This window comes from Mytilus trossulus, chromosome 14 (genome assembly GCF_036588685.1).
Source record: "Mytilus trossulus isolate FHL-02 chromosome 14, PNRI_Mtr1.1.1.hap1, whole genome shotgun sequence".
Classification (NCBI taxonomy): Eukaryota; Metazoa; Mollusca; class Bivalvia; order Mytilida; family Mytilidae; genus Mytilus; species Mytilus trossulus.
In genome coordinates, this window is record NC_086386.1 from 48,855,611 (window position 1) to 48,872,483 (window position 16,873).

At 30.3% G+C, this 16,873-nt stretch overlaps 1 protein-coding gene across 3 annotated transcripts in view; it reads right to left on the bottom strand.

Annotated features, from left to right (window-relative positions):
• Positions 1 to 2,460: 2,460 nt before the first annotated feature.
• Positions 2,461 to 16,873, bottom strand: part of LOC134697231 (beta-1,4-mannosyltransferase egh-like) — a 33,187-nt gene continuing 18,774 nt past the window's right edge. Inside the window, exons 2-4 of one of the 3 annotated variants that reach the window (XM_063559373.1) lie at positions 16,345 to 16,416; positions 11,743 to 11,819; positions 2,461 to 5,865 (exon numbers count right to left, since the gene is read on the bottom strand). In XM_063559373.1, coding sequence (XP_063415443.1) covers positions 4,455 to 5,843 — 1,389 coding nt within the window. In that variant the 5' untranslated portion in view covers positions 5,844 to 5,865; positions 11,743 to 11,819; positions 16,345 to 16,416 and the 3' untranslated portion in view covers positions 2,461 to 4,454. Of the gene's footprint in view, positions 5,866 to 11,738; positions 11,820 to 16,344; positions 16,417 to 16,873 lie in introns of all 3 variants that reach the window. The other 2 variants (XM_063559374.1, XM_063559375.1) reach the window with 2 other exon arrangements.

Sequence of the window (16,873 nt, forward strand, 5' to 3'; positions counted from 1 at the left end):
ATTATAAAAATCTGTTAAGTATCAGTATATTTCGTATAATTTTATTGTACTGTATTTTCATTACTAATAATGTCACTCTTTTAATGTGGATTCATTAATATTTGTTGGATACCAATTTTTACGGCTTACAGAGCATATAGAAAATGTGAAATTCATCGAAGTGGTTCACCTGTACCTTAGAAAACCACAAAAATTGGAATCCAACGAATAACACTAAACACATATTGTATTTATCCTTCAATTATTTATGGGTTAATGTTGCTTTTAAACATATATATGGGTGAACTGTTTTCATTTCAATTTCTTTTTAATACATATCACATGATACATTCCCAAAAATTAAAGTAAAGATAAAAAATCAGTTTATTTTCCGTATGCAGGACAAAAATAATTTTACATGGACACTGTAAAAAAGTGGTTGGCAAGAATTATTTGGTGTGATCAAGTCTTTAAAAACAATAAACTTTTAGTTTAAAATTATTGCAGAGCAATGAGAATAAAAATAAAAAGATGTGGTATGAATGCCAATGAGACAACTCTACAGAAACAAATTTACAACTATTGGTCACTGTATGGTCTTCAACTATGAGTAAAACCCATACCACGGTTTACTCCTGGTTTGCCCACTTTTAATTCTACAAATTATCTATTAGTAAAGAAAACAAAAAAGACAAAAGGTTTAATGAGCATACAATTGTATAGTCTGTTCCAACTTAGGTATATAAATTGTAAGTGTTTTCTATATATTCAGGTTGTTTTTTTGTTTATAGATTGTAAGTGTTTTCTATATATTCAGGTTGTTTTCTTTGTTTAGAAAAAATTATTTAAAGAATCAAATATTTTTTCTCAATAATTTAACATAAATTCATTCAATTCATTCCACATACATACATGCACACAACAAATAACGAACAAATGATATTCAGTTACAAAAATGTCTTTATAGTTCTGAATGATTTTCATGATATAAAGACATTAAAACAAGATCTCTTTTATTGCAACATAATTTAATAAATTAATCAATTTTATAAATGCATGGCATAAGGAAATATGTAAAATGAGGAGAAATACAATCTTTTATATATACATCAAAAGTCACAAAACATTATACATGTATTTACAAAGTCACAATTTACAATAGTTCACTTCTTTGTTCAGTTCAAATGGAGAAGATGGGATGCTGCGTCAGAGTAAGCTACCACGTTGATGAGTCTGATGAGTCTTTGTTGGTATCGGTCTTTCAGTAGTTTGAGTCTGATGTCTATAACTCTGAATCGTCGTCTTTTTGGTGTGCGGGCTCCTGCTGCATACTGGATAATGTTGCATTCTGTTAGTGCCTGTGTATTCCTTCAGTGGCTCAATGATCTCGTAGATGATTGGGTGGGCATGTTTGAGTCTCTTCTTAAGTTTGTTGTGCCATCCTTCCAGGTAATTTATGGTGTGGGGTTCTTCTGTGTAATAGTGATTCCATAGAAAGCAGTAGCTTTCAATCCAGAACTATGTCATGTATTCTGTAAATGAAGTTGTAGCGGGTATGTTTTCAGCTTCTCCAATGTTTTCTTAAGTGTTTAGCCAATCATCCTCAACAAGGTGGGGTGGAACAAGAGGTAGTACTGCGGCCCCTCGTATCAGTTGAGTTATGTCTTCATTTTCTTTATAATAGGACTGTAGTCCATATTTCTGTGCCTATTGCCAAATACACTGGGTGAAGTGGAAGAAGCAGCCTTTCACATTTACCCTGGCCACACTGTTCGTGCTGCGTTGTTAGTTGCTGTCTCATAGTCAATAAATAGTTGTCATGGTTAAAGTTCTAACTGGTGTTGTTAGCAATCATGATTATTAATTGAAAGATATTTAATTGGTTTTTTGGTTTTTTTTTTTATAAAAGAAAATGCTATCTTGGTTGCAGATTATAGTTCAAATTGTGTCATATTTATAGCTTGGCTACTGAACAGTTGCATTTATATTCTAGTTGTTAGAATTAATTTGATATTTTTTATATTAAATTTCCGAACAGTGTATTTTATTAAGATTTAAAAAAAAAAAATAAGTTGATTAACGTCAAAGATATTCAAATGAGATTTATTCTAATAAATCTTTTATTTCATTCTTTTATTTTTTTACTTTTTTTCAGAATGTACCAATAATTAAAACTATTTGTTGATAAATTGGAATAAAAATTCATTTTCAGTGCTCATTTTTCCTATTCATTTTATAAATAAAAATACATTTTCCTGCTAAAGATATATATTAAATATGGAAAAGTTTTGCACATTTTCCTTAATTTAATAGCAGAATATAATATTCTTTTAAAAATTTACAGGTAAAATAAAAGGTAAAAATCATGACTATCATTCAGAAATAAACTATAATTGTTAAAACAACAATTCCCTCTCTGTTTACATATACATGCAATTAAAAGTGGGCAAACCAGGATGACACCCATACCACATAGTACTTTCAATTAATTGATCATGTCAATGAAATGCAACCAAAAGAATGATACAAAAATCATGCTTAAAAATTCAATAGGCATCATTATTTTAAATTAGGAAAATAAATTATGTCCTGATTATTTTGTGTATTAAGTACATGTGTCAATTTTAATATCATCCATTCTTTAACAAAATCTTGTAACAAAATCAACAGCTGGCAGCGTTAAATGTGGCACAAGATGCTAGCTCTAGTTTCGATAAGAATAAAAATGGAAACGATTTTACTTTAGTAAAAATTAACATATAGATGTAGCACCTTCTGACTAGCAAATTATGGCAAACAAATACCCGAAATAGTCTTTCAACATAAGAGTATCTGTGAGAATAAAAATAAAACCCATATATAACAATCGTACTCATTAATAATTTCTTCAACAAAATAAAAAAAAAAAAAGGTTATTTTTTTACTCAAAAATACAATATAACATGTTTTAAGAAAGGTGATAAGGTTCAGTAAAAATTTAAGGTTCATTTTAAGGTTAACAAATAAACTTCTACATGCACATGACATGTATCTAATTTGGCATTCGTTTGATATGCCTGTGCAATAGCTGCATTTAGAAAAGACAGCAACAGAACATATCCTTGGTTTAACATGTTTTATGTAAATATATATATATTTTTCTTCAGTGAATGTTGTATAAACTAAATTCATACATATACATTATTTGAAGATTCAATAACAAATACTGTTGTTTATAGACATCAGTCATAATAAAATTACACTCAATCTTGTTTATAAAAATCTGAAAAAAAACCCCAATAGAATGGCAAGCAAATGCAAACACTAAACTGGAATGTAAAAGAGATCTAACATTCTAAAAAGGCAAAATAAAAAAATATATATATATTTTTCTCAATATTAGGGTGTGAAAAGGCAGAAATTAATATGCTATAAATAAGGATTGCTAAGCACTAAGCAAGTTGAACAACAAGGCAAAATAATCATGATAATAAAATACATGTTTTTTTTCAATACTTCAGAGGCAAATAATGTTTGGTAAGCACTAAGCACTGTTAAGCAAGTTAAACGAACTGGCCTCTTCCATGACTACTTTAAAATGAAAATTAAGTTCCTGAGTAGAAACACCTCAGATTATCAGTGCATGTAAACATAGAAAGATGAAACCAACTAGTATGACTTAGGTTTACTCAGAAGGCAAATATTATGATTCCATTATTTTTCGAAATATTAAAATATCTTTAGTTTAAATCAATTCTCAATTTGAATTATGGTTTATCAATATTGCAAACATGTTGTCCACATGTCATATGGCACAGAAGTTTTAAGAAATGAATCTACATGCATGACATGTATATATAATTAAAAGATGGTTTTATAATGAAAATAATCTTAAATCAAGAGTTGATACTTTCAAACGTACCCATCTCAATAAGTTAGTTTTGATTTATTTCAATTAAAGCTATAAAACAAAATGGATTTGACGAGAAGAATATTTAATAACGGTTCCAAAGTCTGAAAACATCCTTAGAAAAATCCAGAATGGCAGGATGACAACTAAAACATATATGTGCAATCTGCCTGTGAAGGTTGAAGAAACTGTACTGAGAACTGTTTGATTACACAAAATTTGTACCCTCTTTCATACATTTTTGTCCATTATTTCAAAAATTGCAATTTTAATTGCAAGCAATAATTTCTGAATTTACAGTACCCCTTTTCATAAATTTTAATGGTTTACAATAATTGTGAGATCAAGACGTTGAAGCCTCCCTGATAGTAATGTTGATATATTTTCAAAGATTTAGATTGGCAGGAAAATTAAAATAATGTCTTCAATAAATTACAGTATACATTAGGTTTCCTCTAAGCCGAGTTCAAAATAAGGTCATTTGTACTTTGATACAACATGTATTTACTATAAGTACACTGTACTTACTATAAGTAAATTGTACAAGAAATAAACAACAAAATAAATATATAACAATGATTTAAATCTAAACATCTAATACTTGTCCTGACACTTCTTTAGCAACAATGTGAAATCCACCAGATTTACGAGACAGTAATGCTAATACAATACCACACGTTTCCATAGTTATACAAACAGGAAGTAATAAAATCGGTGATATACAGAGAAATAAAAATCTAACTACACCTAAACGTCTATAGTTAAAAGATTTTGTTGAACCAAATACAAATAGAAAAAGCATGACCCCACCCATGAAACCACATAAAAAATTGACTATTTGTGGCATGGGTAGTGGACATAGTGGCACTAATATAATGTTTGGTACGGTAAATGGCATTGACAGCCACCCAAGTACCATGAAAGATATGCCAAATTTGTACTTTGGAGGTATAGATGGGCATAATAAAGTCATTATAATTCCCTGAACCCAACGTTTTCTTTGTCGAATATAATCCATCGGTGAAAACGTACTCTTTTCCCACATTTCTCCTTCAATGAACCCAAACTGATAACCACTCTTCCAAGCTGTTAATGCAAAAAAACAATCTTCAGCAATACTTCCATCAATTCCAAAATCAAAAGTCACTTTTCTTTCAACTCCTGCATTTACAACTACGAAACTTCCTTTCCAGCTGAATAGAGGCTTATGTAGATAATTTAAGCTAAATCTTAAAATTCCAAAGTCGATTCCAACTCGCACTAAATCTGCTATGGTAGTAATCCAACTGATAATTTCTTCATTGGCATAAGTAATGACTCCCTGACCTAGCTGGTATTTATCTTCATGAATAAAATTAATAATTCCTATGATAGACGATTCGGTTAATAAAGTCTCTTCATCAAGATGAACAATCCAATCGTTATTAGATAACATGTTAACTCCATCTTCTAAACAATATTGTAACGCCCTAGCTTTGTAAAGAGTACCATTGGCAGTAGTGTATGTTGACGGCACAACAAGTTCACGAGCACGCGTACTTTTCTGCATGTCAATTGATTTGTCTGTTACAACTTCGAATATATAATTATCCAAACCAACCAATGAACACATTTCAATATTTCTACTAACGTTTCGCTTCACTAAATCTGGATATGTTCCCCTTGTCACAACACGGAAACAAATGAACGGACCAAATAATGTGGACATTTTTAACTTTGGTTTTCTTGGATGAGTGTTAAACATGACGATTCCTAGAAAGTTACAGATGGACAAAGGAAGTGGAATTAGTGTCATGTACCTCATAATATACATGATAATAGTTGGCCATTTTCCATAGACCTCATAAGGATCGAAAGAATTATCTGGAGAACTCAATCCCCCACTTAGGACACAGAAGATTAACAAAATGGCTAGCAGTAATAACACTGTAAGACAATGTCTAACGTTGAACATCCTTCTGGTGATCATAGCCATGGTTTTAGATTAGTTGGTTAATCTGAAATTAGAAATGGAAATTGTACACAATAAAATGTATTCTGATATTCATACTCATAGCCATGGTTTGGGATTAGTCCTCTGATCTGAAATTAGAAATGAATATTAGGTTACACAATAAAATATCTTATCGTTATTTATCCTATTTATCATAGGTTTTAGACTAGCTGTTTGATCTGAAATTAGAAATAAAAATTGTACTCAATCAAATATCTTTTCAATATATTCATAGCCAGGGTTTTGGATGAGTTGGTTAATCTGAAATTAGAAATGAAAATTGTACACAATCAAATGTATTCTGATATTCATAGCCAAGGTTTTGGATGAAATGGTTGATCTGAAATTAGAAATGAAAATTGTATTGCACATGTTGCCATGGTTTGGAGACTAGTTGGTTGATCTGAAATTAAAAACAAAAATTGTAGTCATTCAAATGTCTTCTGATATTAATAGCCATGGTTTTGGATGAGTTGGTTAATCTGAAATTAGAAATGAAAATTGTACACAATTAAATGTATTCTGATATTAATAGCCATGGTTTTGGATTAATTGGTTAATCTGAAATTAGAAATGAAAATTGTACACACTCAAATGTATTCTGATATTAATAGCCATGGTTTTGGATAAATTGGTTGATCTGAAATTAGAAATGGAAATTGTTCTCAATCAAATGTATTCTGATATGCATAGCCATGGTTTTGGATGAGTTGGTTAATCTGAAATTAGAAATGGAAATTGTAAACAATCTTCTAGTTATTAATCAAAGCCATGCTTTTGGTTGATCTGAAACTAGAAGTGGAAATAGTTCCTGATAAAATTTTGTAGACTTAAAACAACTTAACACTGCACTGACATGCTACGTATTTTCACATATTGAAATCATATTCTGTTATATATGTCATATAACTGGGAGATAAACTTGTCATTTCATTGATTTCTATTCTTTTCTTTGAATAATTTATCAACACTGATATGATTGTCCTTGGAACTTATAACTTTTTTACACCACATAACAGAATTTTACAATACTTTTGCATAATAATATATTGAATTAAATTTTTATGTTGTTTTGAAATATTATTTTTTTCCAGTCATGCCCTAGATATTATTCATTGGTTCAGGGTCAGACATAATATTGTGTTGACAACCATTGAAATACTAAATTAAATTCCATCATTGATGTGTATAGTTTTGACATTTATATAATCAACTGTAGCATAGAGTTTTAGCTTATACAGTTTCTTTCTAAATATCTGCTTATTTACAAAACATTATAAATAAACTCAACATAGATACCAGGATGAAAATGTGAATGACAGACATATATTTTGTCTACAAAAAGACTTGTCAATGAAGTTCAAATTCAAAAGAGTTAAAAAGGCAAAATAAAGAAGGAAGTTGGAGAGCACTGATGACCCAAATTCTGAATGGTTTGCCAGATACAAATAATGTAATCTATTCCTGGGTAGATGTTACCAAATGTATTTTGAAAAATTCACTAATTTGTAAATTAATAGATTATTTATAACAATGGCCATTTAAATGATAATTCATGTCAACAAAGATAAGCACACACAAATAGCTAAGGAACCTTATCATAATCAAGTTTTTTGTTGCTGTTTTTTTTTACTTTTTAAAATAAAACTAAGAGAATAAAAAAAAAGCCTACAAAAAGACTTATACAAGCTTTATTATGACTGATAAAAACCACACCTAACCTATTGTTGATATATCATTTTCACTAAAACTTAACCACAAAATATAATTGTCAATCAAATATTTTTTTCTTATATATCTTGAATGGAAAATATTTGCAAAAATACAAAATCTAGTATCCAAACTTTCTTCAAACCATGAAAATTGGAACATGAAAATAAATGACTGCCCATATACTTACTATGAATGAATAAAACCAAACTTACCCGGTACAAAAGTTTAGACTTGTAATCACAATAAACAGGGAAGTGACACATTTCCTGTTGGTCTTAATATGTCTTTATTCACATCCTTTAAATTCACAATCCCATTGAAGTTTTTTTTTAAACATTCACACTAGGTTACTATTAACATGACATTGGCAGATCCAGGGGGGGTGGGGTTCCAGGGGTTGGAACCCCCCCCCCCCTTCCTTTTTTTGGCCAATCAATGCATTTGAATTGGAGCATATAAATAGTTGAAACCCCCCCCCCCCCCCCCCCCCCCCCCTTTAACTCTGGGTTGGGAACCCCCCTTTTTCAAATGGATCCGCCCCTGCATGATAAAGGAAAAGATATAATAATAGGATATTTTAGACCCTTTTAAAAATTGGTGATATTTGAAATGCAACAGAGACTAATAAAGTAGACTTGGTAACCAAGGTTTACATTTGTTTATAATTTTCATCATCTTTTGAGTTTGAACTTTTACCACAACCATTTGTGCAAATTTTTTCACAATTTTAAACATTTGAACTTTTACAACCTTAAAAAAAAATTTCTTGCTGTCCAATACAGGTAAACACTCATTATTAACAAATAAATCACTTCCTTTAAAGTTTAATTAAAATACCTTTCAAACGGAGAGAAAACAATAACTAATTCAGATTGAATTTGTTAACTTTAAAGAAAAGTACAATAGCTAATCTATATTTACCTAGTATATGTAATGGAATTACAAAGAATAAAGAAGTTATGTGATAAATCCAGGTTTTCTTTCTGGTTCAGATGAAACAAATTTTATTTCCCACATGTAATTGATATCCAAACTGATACATTAGTTAAAAGTCACTTTATTTTGCAAAACATACCCATAAAACACCACCGGTTATCACATTTAGTGTAACTTACATTTTAAAAGAGTAAACGAAGATCCAATTGAAGATTTACAACCAAATTTTGCAATAATAAACATGCATTAAGTTGAAATCAATGGTCCTTTGTTGTTGTTACTCTCAGTCAGACAGGAATATCCTACCTATAGTTGTAGCACAATATAAACGAACAAGGTGTTTGCTTAAGGACAATACCTAATGATAGAACATAAAAATAAAACCAAAATAATAAATTACCCTAGTGACAGAAGAACGCAATGATAAATCAATACAAATTATTTCTGACATTAATCACACCATGATAATTTACATAAAATGAAATACTTTTCTTACCAAATGAATAGCACAAGAGTAAAAATAAATTAAAACCTGTAAGAAACACACTTTTAAGTCGGATCATCAGTATAAATTTCCTCAGATAGAATTTTCTTATACTTTGCCGAAATGAAGATTTTACATGTACTATCCTTTTTTCAAAAATAAAATAAATGGTATGGGCCACGAATAAATTAAAAATTCTGTTAGAAACACATATTTAACAGTAAGAAAAAGTTTAAAAGCTATCACATGACTTAAACCAACTAGAAACTGGGATTAAAAAGTTTAACATATTCAGTAAAATTACAAAAGAGATAAATCAAGATGTTGCACATGATGTTTTTAGTAATATTTATGGATTTTGGTGACATGCACACTAAATAGCCAGGGGTAGATATCAGTTCATATGTAATATTTTTAACAATCAGTTATATTCAATGGATAAACAGCATGATATTGTCACAAAGACCATATATTTTCATGGTCTAACTTTGTACAGATACAAATGAAATCAATTAGATACAACAATGAGAATTGTGTTGCAAAGAAATGTACAATTAAATCTTTCTTCCACAGCTGTGTATTTCATTTCATTCAAATTTTCTAAATATTTTTACATTTTTCAGGAAAAAAACCCCACATCAACCTTTTTTTCTCTAAAATTAGTTAACTTGATGTAGATTTTTTTTTTTAACGACAAACATATATATATTTTTTTATCCAAATTTAATTAATTCAAAAATGTAAGAAAATCTATAACAGATAAGGGGAGATAATTCACACCATTAAATTTTTTGAAAGAATTATTGTTCATATTTTTACCTGTTGCAATAATTGCACAAATAAATATTCTGTTAAAGTTTAAAGTTAACTCTTTTGAATTACATGTATTTTTATTCCAACAATTTTTAGTGTTTATGGAAAGTAAGTGATAACTGTTACTGAAAACCTTAATTTTACCCTATCTTTCTTGCATATCTGTCAGTGATTTTTTCCTATCTTAATTCTTTAGTTTCTGTCTGTGTAGCTTGCTGTATGAATAACTGATAGTTTGTTGCTATATTAACAGCCAAATAATGGTCCCAGTCACTCCCAGACCACAATTGTCATCCCTTGATTTTCGTTGTTCACGAATAAAGTCCCTAGTGTTGACAGTGGGTTACTTGCCAATCTTTTGCATACCCTTTCCAAATTTGTTGTCCATGTTTTATGCCTCAAATTGGAAGAAGGGGGTGGAAAAGGGGGGGGGTGAAATTACACTGTAAAAAAAATTGGGTCCTGAATTTAAAAGGAAAGTAGTGATTTGGTCCAGCTGAAAAAGGTTAAAAATTAGCACTTCGGAAGCTGTCCAAAGACAAGTTCAGGATTGTCCATATTTTGAGTTAGAGCAAATGAAGTTTTCTATAATTTTGATATAATTTGTCCCAAAAGTAGTACATGTTCAACACACTGTAAAAATATTATTGAGAAAGCGCAGGTGGGATATTTTTAATTTTCATTTATGTTCTAAAAGAAATGCACTACGAATTAATTGTGGTCTTGGACCTAATCATTGATATTACCTTTACCTCAGTTGATTGTGTGACAGCATTTAACAGGCTACTCAAGCCTAAAATTCCAGATCAATGAATATTCCCCTAGCATAAAAACTAGTCTTAATAATATTAATTTAAATATACAGATTTATGGTAAATTTTAAAATCTGCATATTTTTTGTACTCAATGGCTAGTTGGTAGCACATGTTTTTATAACTGATTACAAGTTTAATTATAAAAAATCAAGGTTAAAACGAAGGTCACATTTATTTTTGTATCAAGTGTCATACTTTATAGCAACTACATATAGATGAACAAATTTAAATGAATACACATGTGTAAAAGTGTTATGATGTGAACACTTGAACTATGATTTTGTCAACTTCAATAAATTTTGTATGTGACATCTTTCATTTACGCATGAAAGTTAACATATATACATGTAGTACATGTAGTATATGACATAGAAATATACGGTCAACCCATTTTGACTGCTCAAATAGAACGAGTGCAGTATAAATCAAATTTGTAGTTCAATACGAGAACTGTATAGGAGTGAAACTTGAAGTTGAAAAATAAACTGACAACACTATTGCTTCAAAATAAAAGGACAAACAGACAAAAAGCATTACACGCAACAAAACATAGATAACTAAAAGACTGAGCAATATGAACCCCACCTAAAACTGGGGTGATCTGATGAGATCAGGAAGGGTATACAGATCCACATGTGGCACCCTCAGGTTACTCATGTAAGTACAAAACTGGTTATACTGTGGATTCATTTATTTTCGTGGATTAAGGAAAACTTGCATGTTCATGGATATTTAATTTCGCGGTTTTGACATAGTCTGCGTACAAGCATATGGGAAATTAGTAATTGGTTGAACATTTAATTTCGTGGTTTCCCTGTATCCACGAAATCAAAGAAAATGGGTATCCAACAAACAATAATGAATCCACAGTAATAGTAATACAGTATATCACATAAGGGGGGAAAGGGCACAGGATTGTAAAATCATGGTACACAAATTGTACTATAGTAAATGAGTATTAATCATCACTTATACATTATATAGGTGCATTTGTACACCTTGAAATACTAATAAAATTAAAAGAAAATATAATTTTCCTGATAACTTACTTTTAAGTATACATGTACATGTTTTATAATAATGAAGTCACTCACTGATACAAGTAAAATGTACTACCTACATGTATTAATCTTGGTTACAGTTCGGTATCTTCTGTGTCCATTCACTACCTATGCTAGTGTTGTCTCCTACCCATATCTATAAAGATAAAACTATGACGTCAGAAAGGTGAAATATTTACAGGTAAAAATGAACAATTATAGCAATTATCATCACACCTAATGTCAGCTAATTGAATTATATTCTGATGGGAAATATACAAAAATCAATTTGATATATATATATAGATAGACAATCATGAAAAATGTAATGAATATGGTTCTCACGAGTGACAATGTGATCACAATACATGACAATTCCTCAAATAACTCAAGCTGTAATAAATGATACATTAAATATTAATTTTAAAACTTTTTATAAATAACAAATTATTTTACCCTGTCCATTCTCTGGTGTCCTTAATATGTGTGCTGCAATGCAACTGTTGTAATAGATTGCCAATTGCGAAGCATAATTATTCTTTTCACATGTTTTCAGTAAAAGCCTGCCTTAAGGCTAGTTAATCCAATTTCTAGTAATGGATGATAAAGAGATTTAAATATAATTTACAGCATTTTTTCATTTTCTCCATATTGATAAAAAAAAAATTGATGACACAGAGATATGTCTTGCCTGTATGTAATTTTGATAGTACAATTTATCTATAATGCAAATGAGAGAATACTTTCACATGTAAACTATGAAATATTCAAATCCAATAAACCTTCTGGCTTAACTGAGGTATTAGGGCAAACTTATAACCACCACTTTGTCATCAGTTTTAAACAGCACATTAAAAATTTAACAGCCTTGATAGAAGTTTTTTTAATAATTGCACAAGTGAGCGTTATAATTATTCATCTTGATCTTCATTTTTTTCATCAGTAACAACATATAAAATTTTCATAGCATTAGTCAAGTGGTGCCTAAGCAGTGTTGGATCCAGAGGGGGAGTTCTGGGGGTTGGAACCCCCTCCTTTTTTTGGGGCTGATCAATGCATTTGAATGGGTACATATAGTTGGAACCCCCCCTTTATCCTGGGTTGGGCCCCCCCCCTTTTAAAATGGCTGGATCCGCCACTGCTAAGTCATAACACATAAAGAACATAATTTTTTAATTTTGATACTTAGAACAAAACTCCTGAAGGGTAAAGTAAAAATCATTAATATTGAACTTGAACTTCAACATTGTTCATTGAGTGGACATCAGCAACGACATATTTTAATTTGAAAACAAATGATGGAAGCGTTCATAAGTAATGGAAAGTTTACAACATTAAATGTCATTTTCCAATGTATCACGGACCACAAGTCCATAACTTCTGAAGAAATAAGTGAAAATCCTGAATTTGTAAATGTACCTCCTTTGTGTCATAATAATTTACATATTAGAATTTGAAAAGGATTTGTTGATGTTTGAACAGTTCATAAGGCCTAAATCAATAAATTGTCTGTTTCCCCAAGTCCCGACCCTGTCAAGCCAGGTGTTGGTAGGCAGGTATGGTAATTATTTTATTTTTTCCCAAAAGCTAAAACAATATCTGTCAATCAAGCAAGCCTAAAATTGAAAATGAATAAAATAATGTTTGACTTATTGTCAATAAAATGTTATGAGTAGGACCCTTTTTGCTGGGTCGGTCGGGATTTGGAAAACAAACAATAAACAATGTATATCTTATCTTAAGCCTAAGTTATAACATAGAAATTTTTGGCATTATATTGCCCGACTGCTTGCCCACCACCCTTAACCAATTAAATAAACTGATTTTTCTTTTGAAATACCATGATAACAAAACACTACTTACTTAACGGGGGCATAAATTGTCCAATTCATTTTCACCATTTTACTTCAATTATCATATTTGTTTTCTAACATGCTAACACATATATCCAAGTTACAAAATATCCTAAGAAACGATTGAAAATGCATTGTCTGATCATTATTATGCAATACCATTTCATGCATATTTTAGACTAGACGCTATCTGAACAATCTTCATGATTACCTCCGAAGGTGCAGATGGTTATATAATTTGATGCAGTTATAAATACAATAGACAGACAAGCATGTGAAATCTTATAATGATGATTTTTCTAGGTATGCATGAATTATAGTATTCTTAAGGATTAGTAAATTATTGTTTAACAGGTATAAGAAAGAAAAAAAAATTAAGGAAGGGGACAGAATCTGTCTAAAAATTGTTTTTACTGATGGATAATCTTTGTTTCATTTTTCACAGTGAATACCTAAACAACTTATGATGACCATATATTTATATTTATCTATGGTATATGTAGTATGAAAATACAGCAGTAGGATTCAAATTAGAAAAGTGTTGACTTGCAAGAGATAATACATCAGCTATATTTTTGTGCACATTATGAAAACCTTTAAAAAAAACTAGAGGCTCTTAAGAGCCTGTGTCGCTCACCTTGGTTTATGTGAATATTAAACAAAGGAAGCAGATGGATTCATGACAAAATTGTGTTTTGGTGATGGTGATGTGTTTGTAAATCTTACTGTAATAAACTGTCTTGCTGCTTACAATTATCTCTATCTATAATGAACTTGGCCCAGTAGTTTCAGTGGAAAATGTTAATAAAAATTTACCAATTTTATGAAAAGTGTTAAAAATTGACTATAAAGGACAATTACTCCTTAGGGGGTCAATTGACCATTTTGGTTATGTTGACTTATTTGTCAATCCTACTTTGCTGAACATTATTGATGTTTACAGTTTATCTCTATCTATAATAATATTCAAGATAATAACAAAAAACAGCAAAATTTCCTTAAAATTACCAATTCAGGGGCAGCAACCCAACAAAGGGTTGTCCGATTCGTCTGAAAATATCAGGGCAGATAGATCTTGACCTGATAAACAATTAAACCCCTGTCAGATTTGCTCTAAATGTTTTGGTTTTTGAGTTATAAGCCAAAAACTGCATTTTACCCCTATGTTCTATTTTTAGCCATGGCGGCCATCTTGGTTGGTTGACCGATTCACGCCACACATTTTTTAAACTAGATACCCCAATAATGATTGTGGCCAAGTTTGGATAAATTTGGCCCAAAAGTTTCAGAGGAGAAGATTTTTGTAAAAGATAACTTAAATTTACGAAAAATGGTAAAAAATTGACTATAAAGGGCAATAACTCCTAAAGGGGTCAACTGACCATTTTGGTCATGTTGACTTATTTGTTAATCTTACTTTGATGAACATTATTGCTGTTTACAATTTATCTCTATCTATAATAATATTCAAGATAATAACCAAAATCAGCAAAATTTCCTTAAAATTACCAATTCAGGGGCAGCAACCCAACAAAGGGTTGTCTGATTCGTCTGAAAATTTCAGGGCAGATAGATCTTGACCTGATAAACAATTAAACCCACTGTCAGATTTGCTCTAAATGCTTTGGTTTTTGAGTTATAAGCCAAAAACTGCATTTTACCCCTATGTTCTATTTTTAGCAGTGGCGGCCATCTTGGTTTGTTGACCGGGTCATGCCACACATTTTTTAAACTAGATACTCCAATTATGATTGTGGCCAAGTTTGGTTTAATTTGGCCCAGTAGTTTCAGAGGAGAAGATTTTTCTAAAAGCTAACGACGACGAACGATGGACGACGACGCCGGACGCCAAGTGATGGGAAAAGCTCACTTGGCCCTTCGGGCCAGGTGAGCTCAAAAAGTGATTGCAAATAGCGAAAATATTATTTTTATAATAAGCTTTTAAAAGTATGTTTCTATTTTTTTTCTAAATTGTAGATAAAACCTTTTTTAATAATATAGAAAACATCTGAATTATGCAAACATTTTGTTTCCTCAGAGACATATATTATGTCTCTGGTTTCTTTGATATAGATAAAACAAGAAAAATATACTTTAAGTTGAGAAGATAAACATTTTTGAAAACTTTTCATTGGATTTTATTTACCTTTCTTTACTTACTTTATTATTTATGAAAGAATGGTTTAGGACAAATAAAATAAACTATGCATGCATGATTTAGATAAATTGTCAATTTGAATTTCTATATGAATTGAGCTTTTTATAATGCAGTGGCGGGTCCAGGGGGAGAGTTCCAGGGGTCCAAACACCCTCCCCCCCTTTTTTTTTGACGATCAATGCATTTGAATGGGGACATATAGTTGGAACCCCCCCTTTTTTCAAATGGCTGGATCCGCCACTGTGATGATACCTCCATTAGCCTTGACATGTCATTGGGAACACATATACATGATATATATTGATTGTTTTAAAAATAGCAATATACATATACTGTAAATTCAGAAATTAATGCGAGGTTTTTATTTTTGCGAAAAATGCGACTGAGTTGTAAACACAATAATTTAAACTCGCATTTTCAAATATTTTATATGAATTTAACAGGATTTTTCTCAAAAACGTAAAAATTAAAATCGCATTTAAGTCTAAAATGACAAAATCGCAATAATAAATGCACGCAATAATTTCTGAATTTACAGTACATGTAGCAACATTCAAAAATTGAAGAATTCCTTTTTTTGTTTATATTCTTATTGGTTACCTTAAAAAAAAAATAGAAACAAAATTTATTTACCTGTGACCATACATATACAATAATTTAACGTAACTCACCTGTATTAGACGACTAACACCACCTACAAAAGGCTACAATCCTCCCTAATATTTGCTTTGGTTATTTCTTATCTGCAATTGATAAAGTGATTAAAAGACGTTAGTACTGATAACATTGCAATTTTATGTTTGTACTCATATAAAATCTGAGGTGTATAACCAACATTATCAACATGATCAAGGGCAAATATTGATATCTCCTTTTATTGAGGAAAATCAATTCATGTATTAGAATCTTTATGGAATTTATTCACGATTTTGGATTCTAAAAACCGAACTTTTAATTCCCAAATAACAAATGCTAATTTTATGCATATTTTATTTATGTATGTAAAGTATATTGTATGGATATTCAATTTTAATCTAGTTTTATTGTCTTTGAATTGAGAAATATGTAAAACTTTTTACGATATATATTAAATTATTTATTGACAAAGGGATATATGATTAACTATTGCATATTTATGTAATTTTGATAGTATAATGTAAATGTTGAAATTAGAGAGGCATGTAAACCATGCTTACCATT